This window comes from Rhinichthys klamathensis, unplaced genomic scaffold (genome assembly GCF_029890125.1).
Source record: "Rhinichthys klamathensis goyatoka isolate OS25496 unplaced genomic scaffold, OSU_Roscu_1.1 h1tg000088l_1, whole genome shotgun sequence".
NCBI lineage: Eukaryota > Metazoa > Chordata > Actinopteri > Cypriniformes > Leuciscidae > Rhinichthys > Rhinichthys klamathensis.
Window position 1 is genome coordinate 1176022 of NW_026606628.1, and position 23938 is coordinate 1199959.

Here is a 23938-nt window from a genome sequence, read left to right on the forward strand (position 1 = left end):
AGGGTGGGAGGAGCCAGGAGCAGGAGTAGCCAGGCAGGTACCCAAGAAACAGCCAGCACAATGATCCAATGTGGAGTCACAGGAGAGAGGAGCCATGGTGGAGGCCTGGGAGGAGGGACCAGTGATGCAATCTCCTGCGACAGAGCCGGTCATGGTGGAGACCCAGATGGAGCCGAGGAGACACAGAGTCAGGGTGACACCGCATGTCTGGAGGGCTAAGGTGGACCTGACGGCTCATGGGAGAGAGCGGAGGCGGGGACCCCGAAACCGCGGTGGAGCCGGAGCGACTGAGGACAACGGCGAAGTCGTTAAACATCAACTAACTATGAGCTGTTACACAAGGTTGAAGGAAGAACAAGAAGATGATGATCAAGTTTCAAAAGTCTTTAATCCACTTAATCCAGTCTTTGATCCAAGTTTCAATAATCCACTTAAAGGGCAATCCAAACCGGCAGGCGACCATAACACGTCTAACGTAGATTTGACCGGACACCAGGGAACTGAAAAGACTGCAACTAAATACAAAGCAAATGAGGGTAATGATGATTAACATCTGTGCAGATCAAATGAATCTCCTTGAGTGGCGGGAAACTGAACAAAGAAACACGTGACTGACAATACACCAAAAGTCCATGAAAACAGAAACTAACTGAATATAACTGTGACAGTACAGTAAGGCGTTACCTTGCGCGTAACAGAAGATGAGAAGAGGGAGGGACGGTGGGGGCTTTGGAGGTGGATGAGAATGAATGAATGAATGAATGAATGAAGCATTTATATAGCGCTTTCATATGTACTACTGTACACCCAAAGCGCTTTACAATCATATCAGGGGTTCTCTCCTCAACCAGCACCATGAAGCGGCGGTGAAGGGATGGCGACAGGAAATGGCGACGGATAAATGGTGATGTGTGGATGACGACGATCCCCTGGCGGCGATGATGGTGATAGGTCAATGGTGCGGACCCAGAGCCTGGCAGCGACGACGGCCCACTATGGAGTCGAGGGAGGGGGGACGACTGATGGAGGTCGGAGACCCTCCCCAGAGACCTTCCCCGGCTTACCGGAATTACCGGCTGGGAATTCCGTGACGGAAGCAGAGTGATGACTGACCAAGGGGGAGCCGGTGGGATGAGGAAACCCGGTAGAGCCACAAGGCCGAGGGTCTCTGGTGGAGCTAAAGGTGGGAGGAGCCAAGGCGGAGCCAACAGGTTGACGGGCCGAGGTGGAGCGAAGGGATCCGAGGCGGAGCCACAGGATCCTCTCGCTCAGTCGAGGCTGGCGTTTGCATGACCTGAGGCTTCACGTCACAGTAAGGTGTGTCCAGAGAAGTCGAAGGGCTGCAAGTATCCAGCAGAAGCGGGGCTGGAGGACTGGCTGAGCTCTGCGGTGATGGTGATAACGGGAAACTTGACGGCATCAATGTGGGTAAGACACAGTCCATACAATTCTCAATGCTGTCTTTAAACAGCAATGATAAAGAAAAAAACAGATAAATGACAGTCCATAACGATCTCAATGTCTTTAGGCAGTGGTGATGTAGAGTACAATACCGGGTGAATAGGTTTGGAAGCAATACCTCCGTACTGAGATCGATCAGGCAATCTTCAGAGTCCACTTTTACTGGCATTCCCTTAGCCGCTGGTGTTGGGGCTCACACCCCTGGTCAGACTCACTCTGGAGCTCCTGTTCCGGGGTGATGGTCAGCGCTGTCCTCCTTTCCTCCGGCTCTGACTCACTCACCGCGGTAGATCTCCGTCTGCGGGGGGCTCACACAAATTCTCCGCAGTCGAAGGTGGTGAATCGGGCTCTGGGTCCAGCTGTGTTCCGGATCGGGAGTAGACACTCTCCAGACACTTGATGATGGCCTCCCTCCAGTCAAGTCCTTTAGTGTCTGGGAGGTCTACTGGATTGTGGTAATTTGCCCCGATCCAAAACAATGACTTCAGGGTTTCGTCATCGTAAGCGCAGGTGATGGCGAGACGACAAAAGTCAACTGAAAAGTCCAAAAAATGAAGGCTTTGGCAGGCTAAAGCAGTGAATTGAGCTGCATTTAGTTGTTGTCCGGAAATCTGTTACATAAGGTTGAAGGAAGAACAAGAAGATGATGATGATCAAGTTTCAAAAGTCTTTAATAATCCACTTAAAGGGATACTCCACCAGTTTTTCTTATTAAACTATGTTATTCCCTTAACTAAGACGAGTTGATACATACCTCTCTCGTCTCAGTGCGTGCACTATATCGCTCTGTATTGCATTTCCGTCAATACAACCAACGTGACATGCGCCGGTAGTAGTAGTTCGAGCGGAGTTGACGAAGTAACAGGTTGTTGGAAGCTAGTTAGCTTAGTTAGCATTCTAAACAGCACAGGCTCTCAATTTCGGTCGGCATCTGTTCGCAACAGTCACACTTGCACCACCAATTGCTGTTTGCCCGTGGTCTTTCGCCAGCTCCGGTCTGTTCTGGATCATATCTTTCTTGCCTCTCACGGTCCATAAGAGCTAATTCCTCCTCCGTGTACTCGGGTTCAAACAGATATGGCTCTGGGTCTTCTACAAAGAAGTCATAATCATCTACAAAGTCCGCCATTGCAAATGATCTGCAGTTTGCTAATAGCACAGCACAGGTAGTAAAAGTCACGTTGGTTGTATTGACGGAAATGTCAGAGGGAGGGGGAGAGGAAGCGGGAGCCGGGACTTTTCACGAGTGAAGATATTATTGCGCCAAGTCGAAGTGCTCAAAAGCACTTGTTATGGTATTCCGCCATACAATATAGTCATCAATTTTAAACGCTTAGAAAAGCGCAACGGTTTATTTTGTGTCACCAGCCCAGGTCAAGTTACACTACTCGAGTAACTGTGTTTACATAGGGAAAACGTGGAAGTGTTTGGTCGCTTCTCTGCTTGGCCCATATTTAATGCATGGGCTAAGCTAAGTGCTAACATAGTTTTGCGGCAATACAGAGCGATATAGTGCACGCACTGAGACGAGAGAGGTATGTATCAACTCGTCTTAGTTAAGGGAATAACATAGTTTAATAAGAAAAACTGGTGGAGTATCCCTTTAAAGGGCAATCCGAACAGGCAGGCGACCATAACACAACCTCTAACATAGACGTGACCGGACACCAGGAAACTGAAAAGACTGCAACTAAATACAAAGTAAATTAGGGTAATGATGATGAACACGTGACTGAAAATAAACCAAAAGTCCATGGAAACAGAAACTAACTGAGCATAACCGTGACATGAGCAATATATTTTTACATTATTTATTAACCTTTGTAAATGTTAATTATTAAAAATACAATTGTTCATTGTTTGTTTGTCAGTTCATTAACTAATGTTAAGATACGATCTCATTCTAAAAATGTATTAGTAAATGTATAAATTAAGATTAAGAAATGCTTAAGTATTTTTAATTGTTAGTTCATGTTAAATAATGTAGTTTACTAATGGTAACATATGAAACCTTTTTGTAAAGTGTTACCATAATAATAATAATAATAGAAAAGATATTGACACCTGATTCAGACTGATGTAATATTTCTAAAAACATTCTAATATAAGTCAATAATACCAATATGGTCACATCATATGTACAATATAATAATTAATCATTAAAAATTCCCTCAATTCAAACACTGCTCCAATCTGACTGGAGGAATTTGTGTGTTTCTTAAATATGTACCAGTAATTTTACTCTGATTTTTCTCTTTCTTGGTCCATTCTTCCCACAGTTTACAGGATTTAACTATTTATAATCCAGAGAGAACCATTATAGTGAAAGGGAGTATCGAGGCCTGTTGTAGGGCTGAAGTGGAGATCATGAGGAAGCTGAGGGAAGCCTATGAGAATGACATTGCTGCTATTAACGTAAGTGTTTGCGGTTTTGATGACAGGATTTTCACACTTCATTTTAATCCACTGTCTTTGATGTTATAATCAATATGACATTTTTCAGATTTAACTTAAAGAAACTCTATGTTCTACATAAAAATGCTGTTATAATGTGTCAAACTTGGTCCTGTAGACGACAAGGCTTTTAGACGGCTTGTCTGTTTGCTTGTGTTCAGTTATTGACTGTTTATAGGAAACAGCCTTGAGTCAGTTCATTCCCTGCTGTGCATAAGGAGAAGGCATCCTGTCAACAGCCGTTCACACAGACATGCACGCACATGTACACCATTCTCCCTGTTTACACACATGACGTCACTGCCTGTGCCTGAGGGAGGTGAAGCCATAGACAGAGCAAATACTGTAACAATAGGATCATCGTTCTAGTTTACACCGTCGTATGATCCGAGGACTCCTTTTTATCTTTAGTGAGTCATTTATTTTGCGGTAGAAGCCTCTCTCAACTACACAGATCAAATTTATGCAGTTTCATTTATAGTCACTCATTAGTCAGTCCTCAGTCAGGCATACGGTAAATTATTCATGCTTGGATCAAGTGTTTTTGCGACAGTTTCATGTGTAACTGTCTGTTAGTTGAACCGTGTAAACTTAATTCCGTTTTGAATGAAAGAGGCACAGCAGATGAATCAGACAGAAAATGAAAAATCAAGCATATCTCTGTCAAGACTAAACAGCATACAAACTTATCTAAAAGCGCTTACCACATAAAATGATGCACCGGGTCGATGGAGCCACCTAGCGTGACAGTAACGATATTACAACATGTTATAACAAATATTCACACTGTTAAGACTGTTCATACAGCTCAGAAATACATGGAAACTGAGAAATCTAATCTCAAATTAGAGTTATTATCAAGAAAAACATGATAAATCATTCATACTGAGTAAAACTGAGTAATCATTCATAATCCATGATGTTATTTCTCTGTCTTGCAGCAACAAACCAACCTTATCCCCGGGTTAAGCCTGAGTGCACTGGGCATCTTTTCAACCGGTCTGTCAGTATTGCCACCAGCTGCTGGGCCCAGAGGCGTCCCACCCGTACCCCCAACTGGCTACAACCCTTTTCTTGTGAGTGCAAACCACAGTTTTATAACTACAACATATTTGGATGTTTCAACCTCAGGAATGCATTACATTTAGCTTGGCAAAATTCAGATTTTAACAATTGGACTCACACCACAGAATGTTCAAAATTAAATTTGAATGGGAATAACAGGAACAATTTACTGAATTGTAATTCACAGAAATGCAATGTAGTCCAACAAGGAATTTCATTATTCCAACACACATTTTGCAACAAAATATAAATAATTATATAATTATTTTGTACTAATTATTTATAATTATTTAAGTAATTAGACACATTAAGACACTAATTAAGTAAAATTGTCAGATTGGATCAAACATCAAAACAGATTTTAAATCAATACAAATTTGTGTAGGTTGCACTTTAAAACAGTTGTTATAAATATCATGAATTTCTGGAAATACCCATATGTTATGTATGATAACATTTTTAATGGGGAATTTATACTGAAAAATTACATTTTTAAAAACTATTCTTGCAGAAACATTGAATTTCAGTCCATTAACATTGTTAAATTTGAAAGACTACATCCTGTTTTCTACCTCAGTTCAATTTCAGGAATTAAACTTTAATTTAAAGTCCCTTTTTGGGACTTTAAACAGAATTCTAATCTAAATGGTGAACTATCCTGACATTTAGCCTCCCGATCACATTGTAAACATCGTCTCTTTCTCAGTGAGTACTCACCTTAGAACGCATCTACTCATTGTTGAGTTGTGTAATCCTTCCGTTCGGTTAGCGTGCTACAGGATTCCCCTTCATATTTAGTGATGAGTCAGACAGGACAGCTTATGGCTCACGGATGAACTAATGAAGGTAGAATGAGTGTGTGGGTGTGTGAGAAGGCACTCATTATTGAATGAGTGTTAGCTGGTTTTTATCATCCTCAGTAGGACTGTAAAACTTGAGTAGTCATTTATTATAAGTTATTACAACAGTTTTTTTTTTGGTGCAGTTATTTGCTTACGGTAAATCAAGCTCTCTACATAATATTACGAACTTTGGCATTTACTGTCAATAAGTAACAAATCTTGCTTGCAAACTGTTGTTGAAAATCAAATGCTAGTAGAATGCTAGTATCCTCATCAGCCAGCTAGTTACTGGTTATGCTAGTAAGCCTGCTGGTCAGCCAGCTTCTCTTAAACCTTCATTACTAACTGAAATTAAAATGGAAATGTAAAATATTAACAAAACATCTAATTCAAAATTAGATATTAATAAGAACTATAAGAGTATTTTATTGATATTTAAAAAAAGAAATAGAAAAAAAATCTAAATACAGTGGGCTCCACAAATACGGGCACCCTTGGTAAATATGAGAAAAACTGACTGAAAATTAGTTTTTGCAATTTCTCCTCTTAGTCTTTTATTCAAAATATTCACAAAAATCAAATCTTTTAATTAAAGTCACATTGTTGTAAGAAAACAATTCTTATCATAAAACAAATTTTTCCACAATTATTGGCACCCCTTCATTTAATACTTTGTGCAGCCTCCCTTTGCCAAGTTAATAGCTCTGGATCTTTTCCTGTAATGCGTAATAAGGTTAATGCACATATGACGAGAGATCTGAGACCATTCCTCCATACAGAATCTCTCCAGATCCTTCAGAATCAGAGGTCCATGCTTGTGGACTCTTTTCTTCAGCTCATCCCACAGGTTTTTTGTGGGGTTTGGATTTGAGTTGTGCTGTGGATCATTGTCATGCTGGAAGATCCAACTACAGCCCAGTTTAAGCTTCTTGACAGAGTCGATACGGTGTTGATTTAATATCTGCTGGTACTTGATGGAGTTTATGATACCGTGTATCCTAACAAGTTGTCCAGGGTCTTTGGAAGGAAATTAGCATTACAGATTCCCCACTATACTTCACAGTGGGGATGAGGTACTTTTCTAAATGGCTGTGCTGTGGTCTTATCTGACCATAAAACCCAGTTTGAAAGTTCCAGTAATGCCCTTGCAAATTGTAGGTGCATGATATTGATGTTTAATGTCGCCGAAGGCTTTTCTATTTTATTTTAACCTCCCCAAACAAGTTGCGGTTAAATAGGTGAGGTCTGATCATAGTTTTGGCGACATTCCCAAGACTCAACTAGCATATGCAATTCTCCAAATCTTTACAATTTGTTACAATACCTCTTCTAGGTAGATTGTTAACATCACCAGTTGATTCCAGTTGAAGCTACAATATGTAAAATTTTTGTAATAAAATATCCAAAAATCACTTGCACAGTGTGATATATTTCCTGCAGTTGTGTACTTACAATATCCCAAAAGTTCCCAAAGATTTTTAGTTTCAGAGAAATTCCAATTTTAAATAATGGCTCGTCCCTGTTCACTTGTCGCCTGCCAATGAAGAAGCCGCCTTCAGCCATCCGTGCGAGGTATCCGGCGACGTATCCTTTTTCTCTGAGCTCTATTTCCTGTGCGTGTTCGCCGCTGTGACACCACCCTTCTAAAAGAGCAGCGAGACGTCTTTTTCAAGATGCCTCGCACTTCCTGTGGCTTGTGCATAGCCCTGCTCAGCGTCGGAGACCGCCATGTGATCTGCGCTCTCTGCCTGGGCCCAGACCACGCAGCCCTCGCTCTTCGTCGGGAGGCTGCGTCCACTGCGAAGAACTCCCGATGTCGACCCTGCGGGCTCGACTCGAGGTGTTCAATGCCGAAGCTGTAATTCCGCCCTCTGCTGGACCGCGCAAGATGAAGCACTGTTCACGGAGACCACCTGAGCCTAATGCGAGGTGGAAGGAGATGCCGAGGTGACAGCTGCTCTATCCTGGCCTTTCTGTTGGAACTCCATGCGAGACTCCACTCATGTGTCTCCTCGACGCTCTCCCAAGTGGACGGCGCCGCCGAGAAGGGGAGGAAAAAGGCCCGAATCCAGCTGCCACGGATTTAAGGAGCGACGCTCCAGCTCAGCTGCAGGCCGCTCACGTGATCAGCCTTCTGCGCGAAGCGCTACTCAGCGTCCAGGTCAGCCTCCGTCCTCGCAGCAACGCGAGCACGTGAAGTCCTTCCAGCGGCAGCAAGACGGAAAAGACGGTTGAGTCCCGCCGCGGCCGGACCGCCGTCGAAATATCTTGCCCTGTCAGTCCCCTTAGAAATAGGTTACTGCAGCGGTGTATTCGGCAGCCAGCGAGCCGGTAATGCTACCTGCTCGCCTGCACACAACCGCCGTTTCTATGGCGACCCAGAGAAATCTCAAAGGTATACGTCTGGTTATCCGGCTCACGCCGTTGGTGTCCTAAGTGTAGAGAATGTGCCCTCATCTCAGTGTTCACCCCTACACACAAGCATGATACCCCCCGTGTCTCACACTCACAGAGCCCACTCTCTTAAAGCTGGCAAATGCCGCTCAAGTGTTAGATGTAGGAAATGTGCCCACAACTCTGTGCTCACGCCTACTCTCTGCCCGCTCTGTCACACGGCTATAACAGCCTCATATCAGTCAAGTTATGAATGTAAGTTACGTGCACGCTCACGAGCGCTCACGCTTACTAACAAACACTTCGCCCGGCGCTGCTCGCGCATCACAAGGTTATCACAAAACGTTCCCCATTCAAAGCAATAGGGACGACACATGTGAAACAGCCAGCCGTCGCTGTCAGCGAGCCGCCGTATTCCGGCACCGAGGGCGCGCGCGCCGCGCCCATACCTCCGGTTCAGTTTTTCGAGGCCACGAAGTGCGGCGATCAGAACCCAGAGGCTATTCTGCCCCTGGCCATGAATGTAAGTTAAGTGCCCGCTCATGAGCGCTCACGCTTACTAATAAATAATTCGCCCCAGGCGCCGCTTGTGCATCAGTCTGGTTATCCGGCTCACGCCGATGGTGTTTTAAGTGTAGAAAAAGTGCCCACATCTCAGTGTTCACCCCTACACACAAGCACAACACTCCCCGTGTCACTCACAGAGCCCACTCTCATAAAGCTGGCAAATGCCGCTCGAGTGTTAAATGTAGGAAATGTGGCCACGAGTCCGTGCCCATGCCTACTCTCTGCCCGCTCTATCACACAGGCAAAACAGCCTCATATCGGTCAGGTTATGAATGTAAGTGCCGTACCCTCTCACGAGCGCTCACGCTTACTAACACACCCATCTCCCCAGGCGCCGCTCGCGCGTCACAGGGTTATCACAAGACGTTCCCCATCCAAAGCGATCGGGACATCACATATGAATGTTAATCGCGTGCCCGCTCACGAGTGCTCACGCTTACTGACAAACACCTCGCCTCGAGCGCCGCTCGCGCGTCTGAGAGTTGTCACAAAACGATTATCCCCATCCTAAGCGATCGGGACGTCACATATGAGTGTAAATCGTGTGCCCGCTCACAAGCACTCACGCTTACTAACAAACACCTCGCTGCTCGCGCATCTCAGAGTTGTCACAAAACGTTCCCCATCCAAAGCAATCGGGACGTCACATATGAATGTAAGTCCCGTGCCCGCTCACGAGCGTTCACGCTTACTAATAAAAACTTCGCCCAAGGCGCTGCTCGCGCATCACAAAGTGATCACAAAACGTTCCCCATTCATAGCAATTGGGACGTCATATATGAAACAGCCTGCCACCGCTGTCAGCGAGCCGCCGTATTCAAGCAGGTTCAGTTTCTTAAGCCCGCGCAGTGCGGCAATCAGAACCCGGAGGCCATTCTGCCCCTAGCTGCACATATAAAAGCATGGGAAGCGATTCCAGGGGTATCAGAATGGGTGCTAAGCACAATAAGACAGGGCTATTCGCTACAGTTCGGTCGCCGTCCCCCGCGCTTTTGAGCACGGACCGCGACGACAGTGAATGAAGTAGCACATCTACTCCGCGCAGAAATAGCGAAGCTGCTGTACAAAGGGGCTATAGAACCGGTACCGCCTTTCAGAGCGAGTCAGGCTTTTTCAGCCATTATTTTCTCGTACCCAAGAAGGACGCAGCCCTCAGACCTATTTTAGATCTGAGACATTTGAACAAAGTTCTTGTGAAAAGACCGTTCAAAATGCTTAAGACCAGAAAAATCCTCGCGCACGTTCGCCCAAGGGACTGGTTCATCTCTCTCGATCTGAAAGATGCCTATTTTCAGATTCAGATAATACCCCGTCACAGGCCATTCTTGAGATTCGCCTTCGCCGGTCAGGTATATCAATACACCGTCCTGCCGTTCGGCCTGTCTTTAGCACCCCGTACATTCACAAAGTGCATGTACGCGGCTCTCGCCCCCTTGAGAAATCAGGGCTTGCGAATTATGAACTATCTGGATGATTGACTGATTCTGGTACAGTCAGAGATAGAACTTTTATTTCAGTCATCTGGAAAGCCTGGGTCTCACGGTCAACTGGACCAAGAGCTCATTACTGTCCAGCCAGTCAATTTCCTTTCTAGGAATAGAACTGGACTCTGTGGCTATGACGGCTCGTTTATCGACACAGCGCGCGCGCCGTGTTCCACGCCTGGCCGGGTCTTTCCAGAAGGGCAGCATCGCCCCTCTGAAGACATTTCAGAGGATGCTGGGGTGTATGGCCTCAGCTGTTGCAGTGCTCCAGCTGGGCTTAACGCGCATGCGCCCACTACAACGCTGGCTGAACGCTTAGGCGTCTCGCCGAGCTTGGGCCTCCGGCTGCGAACGAATCAGAGTGACTCAGAGCTGCATTATGGCTCTGCAACCCTGGTTAGCGGCCAACTGGTATCAGCGGGGAGTGATGATGGGAGCTGTCTCGTATCGAAAGGTCATCTCGACAGATGCGTCCAAATCAGGGGTTCCTGCACCCCCAAACAGTCCAGTCACTATGGCCTCGTTTACACTGTCATTGAAATGTGACCCAATTCCGATTTTTTACTCGTATGCGACACAGATCGGATGTGTTCTATGACAGTGTAAACAGGAAAAAAACGCATGCATTCGGATATTTCGAGATCGGTTTCAGGCCTCGTTCATATGTGGAAATAAATCAGATGTAAATCGGATACGTGCCAATGCGACTGTCATGTAAACAGGCAGATCGGATTTTCCGAGGCATTAGGGTGTGTCTCCGCGGTTTAATGACGAGAGAAACCCCGACGCGCATCTGCGGATGGACGGATGGCCCGACGAAACATTGTGTCGTCGTAGGAGAGGAATGTGGACACACGTTGACACAACATATCAAAGGTTGGCTTGCTCATCCTAAAATTTCGGACCCACTGCTCCTCGTTAAAGCCCGCCACGATCTCATGAAAGTGCGTTTATTGCACGATTTTTTTTTCCACGTGGCATTTATGCCAAAAATAGTTTTTGCGTGCATGATACGCACTTTATGGCGTTTAATACGCACGTTTACAGTGCGTATCATATGCAAGCAAAAACTATTTTTGGCGTATAAATGGCATGAGAAATAAAATTTGTGCTATAGATTCTCACTTTTATGAGATCGTGTTGTATGTTCCCACCTGTCCTGAGATCTCGCTGCGCGTTCGTCCATCTGAGCAAGAAGACCCCTTTAAACATGCGCGATGTTTCAGTCAAGTGTAAACGCATGACTCGGATATGGGTCACAATTTAAAGAACGTGTAAACGGACGGTAAAAAAAAATCGGATATAGGCAACAAATCAGAATTGGGCATCAAGACCTGCAGTGTAAACGAGGCCTATGGCGCCTTTTTGACAAAGCAGAAGTCGACCTCTTTGCGTCAAAAGACAATGCTCACTGCCCAATGTTCTTTTCGAAGAACGAGGACGCGCTAGCCCAAATCTGGCCCAGCCGCCCGCTGTATGCTTTCTCTCCGGTCTCACTGTTGCCACAGGTGATCAAGATAATCAGGGAAACGCTCCACTCGGTGCTCCTTATAGCACCGCGATGGGAGAACCAAACTTGGTTCCCGGAGCTGACGCGGCTGTCACAAACAGCCCCGTGACCGATTCCGGTGAGGACAGATCTCCTCTCTCAAGCTCGTGGCTCGATCTGGCCAGTGTTGGGCAAGCTACTTAGAAAATTGTATAGAGCTAAGCTAGCAGTTACTCTACATTAAATGTAGCTTCACTACACTGAAGCTACCACCCTGGGAAATGTAGCAAGGTAAGCTACAGCGATATGGCAAAAGTTTACTTCATCTAAGCTATTTTTTTTTTTTTTTTATAAAATGTTTTATTTTTATACTTCATTCCAAGTCAATGTGTGATCTCAGTGATCAATAAAACTGTCAATCAAATATAGACAGGCAGAATTTGTCAGTTCAATTGTTTATTCAACAACTGTTCCAAACCAATTTGGCACACAAAAAAACCTAAAACATAACATAACTATATAAAACCATATAACTATATAAAACTATAACAAAACCAGGTGTCAAGAGCGTGTGCATCTTTTTCCATTAACTACATTTCTCACGTGTCAGCCCAAGGATTGATATTGGTACGTGATGTCACACCATACGGAGCAGAAGGTGGTGGTAATGCACCAAAAAGCTGGTTTGTAGAGCCCTATGAATTTTTTTATTTTTTTAAATTTTATTTTTAAAAATAAAATACAATTTATTTTTCCCCACATTCCAAATTCAGTTTTATTTTGTTCTCATTTTTCTGGACTCCCATTTTAATGGTTAAATAAAATTTTAGTAATCAAAAACGTGTAATTAATTGAAATCATGAAACGTATACAATTTAATACTAATGTATTAAAATTTTAAAATAAATGACATTTTAAGGGAACTATGAAATGTTTTTTTTTAATGGTTTAAATTGTAATGACCAATTTATTTAAAATGTAGGCCTAATGATTTAAGCAAAACTTTCTTCAAAGGTTAAACCAACCTTTTATTTTGACAGGTTGCCATGTAGACCTTTGAGTCTCTCTGTGTTTTTTTGATATGACGATAGTTTTTCTCAAATCAAGCTAAAATGCTTCTAAAGTGACTCTCAGAGCGGCTGTGTGATGAAGGGCACGCATGAATGTCCTCATATAGGCTGAAAACATCGCGAGCGTGCTTCAGTGTGTGTGTGTGTGTGGTAAATGAATCCGCGCATCTGAGCCATTCATTCACAGAGACACGCAGAACATGCATGATTCCTTTTTAAATCGTCTTTATGCATCAGTGATACTTAGTAGTTGTATTTCCGTTTTGAGCTTGAGCTTTAGAAATGCTTGGGGAAATGTAGCTTGTGTGGATGCTACCGCACTACTTAATCAACAAAAGAGCTTCGCTACTGAAAAGCTATTTGATTCAGAAAACAGCGACGCTACCACCACGCTACTGAGAAATGTAGTTAAACTAGTAGCGTCACTACTTGTAGCGACGCTACTGCCCAACACTGGATCTGGCATCCCCATCCAGAGCGCTGGTCTCTGCACGCATGGTTGATCAACGGATACCCGTTATCCTGCCAGAAGGAGTGATGAACACGATTACGCAGTCTAGAGCTCCCTCTACTAGAAAGCTTTACGCATCTAAATGGTCTGTGTTCTCCAAATGGTGCACCGACAAAAATCTGGACCCACGAACGTGTGGGGTCTCGCGGTTGCTTAGTTTCCTTCAGGAGCTGTTGGATAAGGGGAGGTCCCCCTCCACGCTTAAAGTCTATGTGGCGGCCGTTGCAGCGTTCGCAGAGTCGACGCGTGGATGATCACTAGGAAGGAACGAGCTTGTCATCCGCTTCCTTAGAGGAGCTAGGAGGATGAATCCCCGCGCCCCCCGTCGGTTCCTATGTGGGATCTTTCTTTGGTCCTCGAGGCCCTGAAAGCATATCCCTTTGAACCGTTAGATTCCGTGGATCTAAAGTACCTATCACTCAAAACCGTTTTTCTGACTGCTCTATCATCAGTCAAACGTGTGGGGGATTTACACGTGCTGTCTGTCACCGCTGCGTGTCTTGAGTTCGGACCGAATGACTCTAAAGTCATCCTCAAACCTAGACATGGCTACGTCCCTAAAGTGATTGGCACTCCGTTCAGAGCGCAGGTCATTTCTCTATCGGCTCTGCCAGCATCCGATAGCGATAATGATGTTAATCTCCTCTGCCCGGTCAGGGCGCTGAGGGCTTACATTACGCGCTCTGTCCCTTTCAGGTGCTCGGAGCAGCTTTTCGTTTCGTTTGGTGGGCGCACCAAAGGTCTCGCCGCCTCGAAACAAAACCTGTCCAGATGGATAGTGGACGCTATCGCAGCTGCCTATGCGTCAAAAGGTCTGCAATGCCCTTTGGGTGTCAGGGCTCATTCCACTAGAAGAATGGACTCGTCGTGGGCATGGTCCAGGGGAATTTCTATTCATGACATATGTGTGGCGGTGGGCTGGGCCTCCCCGTCCACCTTTGTTAGGTTCTATAACCTGGAAGTTCCCGCCCTGCAGGCTAAACTTCTGTCAGTATAAGTGAGACGTACGTTCTGTCCAGATCTCATCGTGCGCAGGCTACTCTCACTTGACTTAGCTCTCCTGGTTGAGCTGCACTATATTGGGTTTATATCCTATATGCTTATACGGACCGGCGCCGCCGCTCTGTATTCCCTATGAGTGCTTATGTACTTGTGCCGGCCCGCGTTGCTGGCCTCCTTATTCCCCGCTTATCTGGGATCCCCGGGATTCCCTGGGACTCATGAAGTGGATGCTTGGCACGCACGGCGTTGACAAAGGGTTCCCGTAGCGTAAGCTAACTTACGCAATACGAGAGAACCTCTCGTAAGAGAACGTATCGGTTACCTAACGTAACCTCGGTTCTCTCTAGAAGAGGGAACGAGTATTGCGTAACCTGCCGTGCTCGCGCCACGAGCGACTTTCGCTTCAGTCGATGAAAACCAGGGAGACAGCCTCCGAGCCCCCTTATATACGCTAAGCCACGCCCATTCTGGCGGGCTAAGATGCGATGAGGGCGCGAGCGTCCATCATAGGACGTGACATCACGCCGGGCTCAGCGGTAGGCTACTGCAGTTGCCGCAGGGCAGCCAATGAGCACGCTAGACAGCCTGCTCTAGGTCTGCTAGCTGCTGCACTGCGTTGACAATGAATACAAAAATTAAGGATAATTTTTTGGCTTCAATATCTCGAAAAGATGAATCTTTCCCGTACCGTAAGCTAACTTACGCAATACTCGTTCCCTCTTCTAGAGAGAACCGAGGTTACGTTAGGTAACCGATACGTTTCCGCTCGTACTGCCAAAGTAACTATGGCGACAGAGGTGGACAACAGCGTTACGTCTAGCGGCACGCTCACGCTGTTGTTGTTTCGTTCAAACATTATGGACCATGGCATGCAGACTTTGGGACAAAAGGAGAACTAAAACGAGGATCAATATCAGTGTGGCGTTTTCGAGATGCCGAGAGCTCCACGTCCATGACAAACTTCGACTTGATAGAGACGCTGCTCTTACATGTACTTTATTAGACATTTTACATGTACTTTACAAATGTACATAAAACTAATCAATGTTATATAGCTCAACATGAAGAAATGTTAGAATATGATCAGAATGTTATTTTAACGTTGATCTAGCTTACTGCTAGTCTCATACAGCCAACAAACTAACACATAGAATAACATTATAACTTTCACCACACTCAAATGCAGTTTAGTGTGATAGTGTAGAGCAAGTGAAACAGCGCTGCGTTACCTCACAAGTTTCATTCGTCTAATAAACTGACCTTTGTGAGTATTAATTCAGCACTTGCGGGTAGTTCGGTTGAATGAAATGTCCTTATTCCTTTATATTCGCGGGGTGTGTAGCGCTGATATCTGTCTCTCATTAGCAATCGCGCCCTGCTTCATACCACAGTTATGTTAAAGACATCAATGTATTCACTCATCCATAAACATTATTAGATCCATCAGCATGACGACAAGTTCCATAATTCCGCTTATGCGTCATCAACCTACACCTTAGTTATTGTAAGAGGTTAGCGACCCCTAGCGGTAAACAAAATTACATATTGTAGATTTAATTATTGCCCAGATAGTGAAAATTGAGTATTCTTATAACAATTAAACTATTATGTTATAGCAATTTCATGAATTGTGCAACTCAACAACCTTTTTGTCACACATCATTACTGTATTCTCAGGTCTTTCCCATAGTGATGGATGACTTTAGGAATTTGACCTGTGTGTCACGTCATATTTAGAGCCAAGTTAAACAGGAAGTCATGATGACTTATCATTTAAGTGTTCCTGATCACTGAGGTGAACTTAAAAACATACCATATGAATGGGAATATACTTCAGTTAGATTCTTACTCATTAGTTAGGGGTGCCAATAATTGTGGTATACATACATTTCAGGAAAAAAAAATTGTAAGACTTTTTTTCTTTCAACTATTTGACTTTAATTAAAGGTTAGGTTTTTGTGAAAATTTTGAATGAAAGACCAAGAGGAGGAATTGCAAAAACAAACTTTCACAGTCAGTTTTGCTTATATTTACCAAGGGTGCCAATATCTGTGAAGGTCACTGTAGGTTGCAGCTATTAAAAGGGCCAATGTCTTTTTTAAAGATATAACTTATACATGTATCATTTTAAAGTATGGCTGGTGAATTTGTTTTTGTTTATTAATCATTCAGGTTTCTGAATGAGTGTTGGCAGTTCTTTTTTTTCCCAGTTTGTTTGCATGACAATTCATGGTCTAATTATGTAAAGTTGAGAGCAAAAAAAAACTTATGAAGAGTGACTTATGTACTTCTTCTCAGTATTTACATGTGTAATAAATGAGAGCCAGTGAAATATTCTTGAGATATAAACCATTTGTAAATTGACCCATCTCATCCGTTCCAGGGTCACTCATCACAGCTGGGTGGGCTGTACGGTGTTCCGCCTGCTAGTGCCGTCTCTCACCAGCACACAGTGAGTACTGGAACTGAAACTGTCCCGTAAAATAGATAGTTCTGCTTCTAAATTATAATTGGTGGATAGTGTTCCAGCCACAAAAAAATACTGCCAACCAATTTTGTTTTTATAATTGCATATATTGATACTCTTATCTAGAGAGTGGGGTGGCCAATATAATGCTGAAATAAAATGCAGATATATATTGTATTTTATGTGCAATACAATTTAATGATGGCAAATATGATGTCCCCAAAATGATTTAAATGATCACCTATTTTACACAATATATACTCAAAATTCTCCAAAATACTTAAACACAGAAAATGTTTCCTATCCATTGACAGTGTGTTAGTAGATTCTGTAACTGACGACACAAGATGAAGTGACTAAATCTGTTAATGAACCAATTGAACAATGGACAGAGTTATCAGCTTTACTGTTATCCAGTGCTACAGCAATGTCTCATGTCATTTGAATAAATAACTTGGTAGTTATTCACCAAATAACAACCTCATTCTCCATCCGACAGTACTGAGCACCACAAGCTTATGCTGTTAACTTATGAATGAAAAATCTCTGAGACTATGTTTCACACTGGGGTGCCAGACAGGTCAGGTCCTTTAGGCCCTGTTAACACCTGGGGCCCTATCTTGCACCCGGCGCAAATGACTTTGTACACTGACGCATGTATAATTCCTATTTTGCACCCGCGCAAAGCAGGCTTTTCCCTCCACAGACGCACGTCGGTAAACTAGGAAATGAACTTGCGCTCCCTGGGCGGGTCGGCGCAAAAAGGAGGCGTGTTTCGGCGCAAACATTCCCTAGTGCTATTTTGCAGTTCCAGAAAACAATTCCGCCACTGACCAGAAAAAACCTAGTCTAAAGTCAGTGACGCGTTGCGCGTTGTTCATAATGCTATTTTAAGCGCGCATGCTTGGCCATAATGTAGCGGGTGCACAACGCGCATACACTTTGATTCTCTCATCAACACAGATGCAGCAGTTTTTATTTTTGCAAATTATACATTATAACAAGGAAAAATATTAACACATGAGGGAAATCATTGTGGTCTCCATGAAGATGTAAAAAAATGCGGGCCTAAATCTAGCTTACACATTTACCCAAATTTTTCAGGCTAATTGTAGTAATGACGGATCAGACCTGTTTGCCCAATAGTGGCAAGACACATATGTATATAAGGACATCTGACAAATTACCGTAGTTTGTCCGTCAAGAACCAGGAAAAAAAAATCTCCCATCCCCATACAACCTCACTTCTCTGTCTTTCACTGCCCTGACAAGAACGTCGGTCTCCTCGGCTGTGAACCGCTCCTGGTAAATCCGCCATAATAATAACAATCCGGCATGCAACATGCACATCTGTTCTTAAAGGGTATGTTGGATGATGCTCTGATTGGTTTATTTCACGTTACGCCCAAACCACACCTATGAATAATGAAGCTATTTCAGACCAACCCCTTTTAAACTTGCGTCTGGCACAAGAGTCATTTATCTCGCCGGAAAAATAGCAACAGCGCCCAAGACCCGCCCACAAAGTTACGTGCGCTTCGCGCTTGATACTTGCGTTTCAGATCGTTAAAATAGGGCCCCTGGTATTAAGATGCGTTTTGGTTGACCGGATCACAAGTAGACGAGGGACACTCTCCCGTTTACACCTGGTGTTTTAATCCGTCTCTTTTGTCCACTTTCACCACTTCTGTCCTGATTTCTTCTAGGGGAGGGTCTATGGGCGGGTAAATATATGGGGTTTTTTTTTCAGATCTTTCAATCTAATGGACGAAATTAGCTCACACTATTTATATTTGAACGCGGCCAGAGATGACGGAAAAACAAACGGAGAGCAGTTTTCGTTTCTGCACTGACAACCGCAAGACCATGTTGAATGCAGTGAGTGTGTGTTAGAAATCAGGAATGTTGAGAGAACATTGTGCTTGGTATGTTTTTCGTCATCAAACTAAAGTTAGGTCTTCAGCCGACAAAGTTTGAATCCTGTCTGTCTGGCTTGTGCTCTTTCCATAATGTTTATGCATCAGGTCAGTAGGGGGAGAGTAGGTGGTCTTTTGTGGCTGTTCGACCCATTCGACCACAATAGCGTTTACTCTACGAAAGCAATCCGGTCAAATGCTTTTCGACTACCTCTGGAAGTGGTCGAAAGTGAACAAGCTCAAAATGTTTTAGACCCTGTTTACACCTGTATTTAGAGTTGTCCACTTGTGATCCGATCGACCAAAACATATTTTAATACCAGGTGTAAAAAGGGCCTTAGAAACAGATAAGTGGTTTGTGTTCTCACTTTCGTGATAAATTGAGTGTTTTTGCCTTCGTTCAAACCTGTGTGAACCTTCAGGGGTCAACCTCCAGCCTGTGCTGAACTGAGCAGTATCAGATACAGTTCAGTAACTATGGAGTAAACAGACACATGGACATTTTTACGAACCACTTTTGTAAAAGGATCACATACTCGGGTGGATTTTAGAGGAATCCCTGATTTACAGCATCAAATTGAATTAGAGGTGTAATATTTTGCATGTTTCTTCTGCCCTCTCCACTGCAGGCTCCTGAACAGGAGGTTGTCTACCTCTTTATCCCAACTCAGGCTGTCGGTGCTATTATTGGCAAGAAGGGTCAACATATTAAACAACTGGCACGATTCGCAGGAGCCTCAATTAAGGTAGGAGTTCCTGCCTACTAAAATGCTTCCGCTGTCATGTCACATCAGTATAAAATGAATGTTCCTTGTATGTTTTTGTTACGCGAAGCACAATTATCCATCTAGTTTTCTGTGTCCCATTGCTGAGATACTTGATTTGAATCTAACAAGATTTAGGCCTAGTGTGGGTGAGCCCATCATCTGTAACCTCCTCACTGTTGATTCAGCCAGTCCTGTAGGTTGCTGGGTAATCAGTAGGGTTCCGCAACCCATATTTCAGTATGTGTTTGTGCCTCGGTTCATTTAATGTCTAATGGCATGTAAACAATTACACTACCGTTCTAATGTTTGGGGTTGGTAAGATTTAAAAAAAAAAAAGTTTTTGAAAGAAGTATCTTATGCTCACCAAGGCTGCATTAATTTGATCAACAGTAATTCTTAATATCATTCAAACCTTTGACAACAGAACTGTTTATGGATGTTTCCTAAATATTTCAATAAATGCTGACTTTTCACATAGTGTGAATTGTTTTATGTAATTTTACTTCATTTTATGCATTTATGGTTTAATGACATCAAATATTTTACCAAACTGAATTCTTGACCACAGAATCATAATACAAACCGAACATGGATAAATTTAAACTGTTATACCTCTAATAATTTGGAAAAGATCCCTCTGGTGGTTGTGTGATGTGACTTCAAGAGAAAGAGCTGAATGAATGGTTCACACTTCAGATGTTGCTCTAGAAATAAAAGGAATATTCTTTAAAGCAAATTAATCTGTCAACAGCATTTGTGGCATGTTGTTGATTATCTCAGAAAATAGTGTTGATTCATATCTTGTATTCATATCTTGAACAAAAACGTGTGTACAGAAATACACTCATGGTGGAACTCTCCTCTGAGCTCATCTGTTGAAGGTATGTTGTTCTTGTTCCTGTTGTTGTTCATGTTCAGATCGCACCTGCAGAGAGTCCTGACGTCACTCAGAGGATGGTCATCATCACTGGCCCACCAGAAGCTCAGTTTAAGGTAAAGGAATATAATACACACTTAAAAGCCCAGTACAGTTAGTTACATTCAGTCTAGGTGCAATGGAATGAATGAATGATTGAAAATGTGAGTGTATGACGGTTGAAAAGAAATGTAAAGGCCTTTAGCACTGTTGTACCCTATCATGCCCCTGAAAAATGAACAGTGTCTTTGCTTTTGCATTTCAGGCCCAGGGCAGGATATTTGGGAAGCTGAAAGAAGAGAATTTCTTTACTGCAAAAGAGGAAGTGAAGCTGGAGACACATATAAAAGTGCCCTCTTCAGCAGCTGGGAGGGTCATCGGGAAAGGCGGCAAAACGGTGAGAATACAGTGAAATATAAAAGTATTAAGTAAGATCAGAAACTTTCAGTGATGCGCCATATATAACATAGTAGGACTCCTTCATGTATCAGGATTGTGTTCTGTTCAGTGTGTTTTAGTTCTGTTTTCCTGTGACCTAGTTTCTCAGTCTGTGTCAGTTTCATTCTGTTCACCTGGGGCCGGTTGCATAAACATAGCCCTAATGTTGACTGTGTCTTAAATACTAGTATGACCAACAAGTGTTGAGTCAAGGGGCAATCAGTCTTACTTTCTAGTATAAAATTAGACCAATCTACGTTTTTATATAACTGACTTGAAACAGTTATGAACAGTCTTAAAGGGGTCATATAATGCCATTTTTGTACAAGCTAGTATGATTCTTTAGGGTCCAAATTAAAAGTTTGTAATATACTTTAATTAAAAATTCTCATTAGTATTGTAAGAAAACACTTATTTTACTTGGTCAAAAACAGCTCTGTTTTCAGCACGCCGTTTCAGTGCATATGACTTTAAATGATAATGAGCTTCGCTCACCCCGCCTCTCTGTTCTGTGCGTACACCGTTTGTAACACAATAACACAATAACCATAACGCGTTGTTCAGTATAAACGTGGGATTATGAATTATATTGAGAACATCATACATAGAAAACATGCCGTAATGTACCCCAAAGTGTAAACCTTAGACGCATTCATTTTGAAGCGTGCAGCTACCGATTTGCAAAGATTAATATAAATATAATATTAATATAAAGTTTAATAAAACGTTACACTCACTTCAGTTGTTCTAGAGCAGGGGTCGGCAAGTAAGGTTGGCATCGGGCCAAAAAAAATTGTTTACACTAGATGGCGGGCCAGAACATAGTCAATGGATAATTTAAGAAATTAATTGATGAAAAATGCAACTAGAATGTTAGTGAGCTGTTACTCTGTGTTAAATACTGTAGTAGGACAGTCAGTGTGGCAGTGTCCGGGTTTTATACTGGATACATTAATAAAGCAGTAGGGATGAGTCACGATTTTCGAATATTCGATTTGTTGATTTAATTATAGAATATCGAATAGGTCGTGGGATTATTGTCTAAAAAAATTCCCATGTTTTCGGTGCTGATTCGGTGGTGACGCCGTGTTCATGTAACCAGAGGGTGACGCTGCCAATAACGCAAAAGCTGTCACAAGGAACCGGCAAAAGTAATGATTATGAATGTTTCAAATATAGCAAGGAGACATTTTAATTGTTTATAAGTGTCTTGTGTCGGCTCAGTCGGCTGCAATAGTGACCGCAGTAGTTAACGCGCCTATAGAGAGAAATGCACATTTCATATGGATTACATAAGCAGAGAGTAGTCGGTTTCTTTTCGTTTTGAATTGTTTCGTTTAAAATTAGACATTTTTAAGCTTTCTATATATTTTCGTGTCTGTGAGGCAGCTTAAACGCTGAGTTTCGGTTAATTTATGAGACGAGCTCCAGTTCACGAGCAATGCAATCTCGCCGGCGCCTCCATGTCCGATTATATTGTCTGCTATATTTGCTTTTATTAAATACAAGCAATTGGTTGATAAAACATTGATTAAAAATAAGATACAAATGATACAAAACGAAATTAAATTTTTAGATAGGCTTTCTACAAAACAAAACTTAATGAAGTGGTCAAAATCATGTCTGACCCACATGTCTCCCGATATATTGCGGCATCTTGCAACACATCCTGCCTTGCTAAAACACACATGTGGGAGATGCGGAATGGATAAAAATAACTAAAAAAATAAAAGAGGACTTGAATAAGCCCATTAATGGCATTTTTGAGTCATGCTCTTAACGAACTATGTTTTATTTCCTCTTTCCATATTGTGAATAAATGTGTATCATTTTAATTTGCTTGTTACACAATGGAGTCTAACTTATTGTAATAATTATTTGACGTAGACTACTTTTAAACTTAGAATTATTCCTTGGCATCCTCGCATAGCCTACTAAACTGCATAGCTACTTTTTTTACGCTATTACGTCGTGTTAACATTTAAGCTGGTGAGAGAAAATGGCACTATCAAAGAGTCTAAAAAGGGAAGTTGACAGCGAAAATAGTTATACAAAGAATAATAAAAAGACAACTATGCGTTCATCCTACCTAGTTTTGTAAATGCAAAGCCGGTGTGTCTTATCTGCAACGACAACCCGATCACACTAAATGCGTCTCTATAGCACGCATTGTGTCTATCGTGCAATTTATACGCGAAAAAGAGTTTTTACGTGCATATGATACGCATGGGTAGGTTTAGTAGTGGTGTCTGGTGCGTGTGTATTATACGTTGGGTAGGATTAGTGGTGTGGGATGCGTGTGTATTACACGCAATAAAGTGCGTATCTAATGCACGCGAAAAACTGCGTATCATATGCACGTAAAAACACATTTTCGTGTATAAATTGCACGATAAACACAACGCGTGCTATAGAGCCGCATTTAATATAATATTAGACATTTCATGACGGTTATTTTAGAGGTGTGTCTAGCGATCCACAGACTCTTTTGAATGTCTTTCAGAACTTTTCAGGCTGCGGCGCGGGCCAGATATTATCGCCTGTTGCCGACCCCTGTTCTAGAGGTTCAGCAGGAACACGAATAGCTGGTACCGATCCTTTTTTCATGAGCAGCTTCTTAGCAAAACCAGCTTTATACTGACCCTCGTTTATAAAGCAGTCTGCTGAGAAATGATTCGCGCAAACATGAAAGCATTGACGTTGATCGTGGGGAATATTCCCTTCGAAAACAAACTCAGCCACTGCGTCTTCAGCGGTTCAGATTTAGGAACATTAAAATGACTGCTGTGTTCGTTATTGCACCCAAGAACAGAACACCACAATCGCTTAGACGCCATTCTGCTCATAGACAGTGCTCCAGCATATCAACAATGACCGCGCCGGTCCGCGCAGACTATGATTGACAGCTCGCTCACAAGCGAGGGCGGGTCTGTGTTGAAACGATGCTGTCAATCAACAATCGTGGGAGGGGCTTCCGAGCGTGTGACGTCACAAAATCGAACGGCTCAATTTGAGGCAGGGGAAAACATATAAGAATATTAAAACAAAAACACTGGATGGATTTTTATAATTTTATGATGGTTGTGTACAGGCAC

The 23938-nt window shown here is 43.0% G+C and overlaps 1 protein-coding gene across 2 annotated transcripts in view; it reads left to right on the forward strand.

Annotated features, from left to right (window-relative positions):
- Positions 1-23938, forward strand: part of igf2bp2a (insulin-like growth factor 2 mRNA binding protein 2a) — an 87237-nt gene that overhangs the window by 57659 nt on the left and 5640 nt on the right. For both annotated transcript variants that reach the window (XM_056251723.1, XM_056251724.1), the window contains exons 9-14: positions 3741-3876; positions 4857-4991; positions 16723-16791; positions 19352-19468; positions 20408-20482; positions 20671-20802. In XM_056251723.1, the coding sequence (XP_056107698.1) occupies positions 3741-3876; positions 4857-4991; positions 16723-16791; positions 19352-19468; positions 20408-20482; positions 20671-20802 (664 nt within the window). The remainder of the gene's footprint in view (positions 1-3740; positions 3877-4856; positions 4992-16722; positions 16792-19351; positions 19469-20407; positions 20483-20670; positions 20803-23938) is intronic.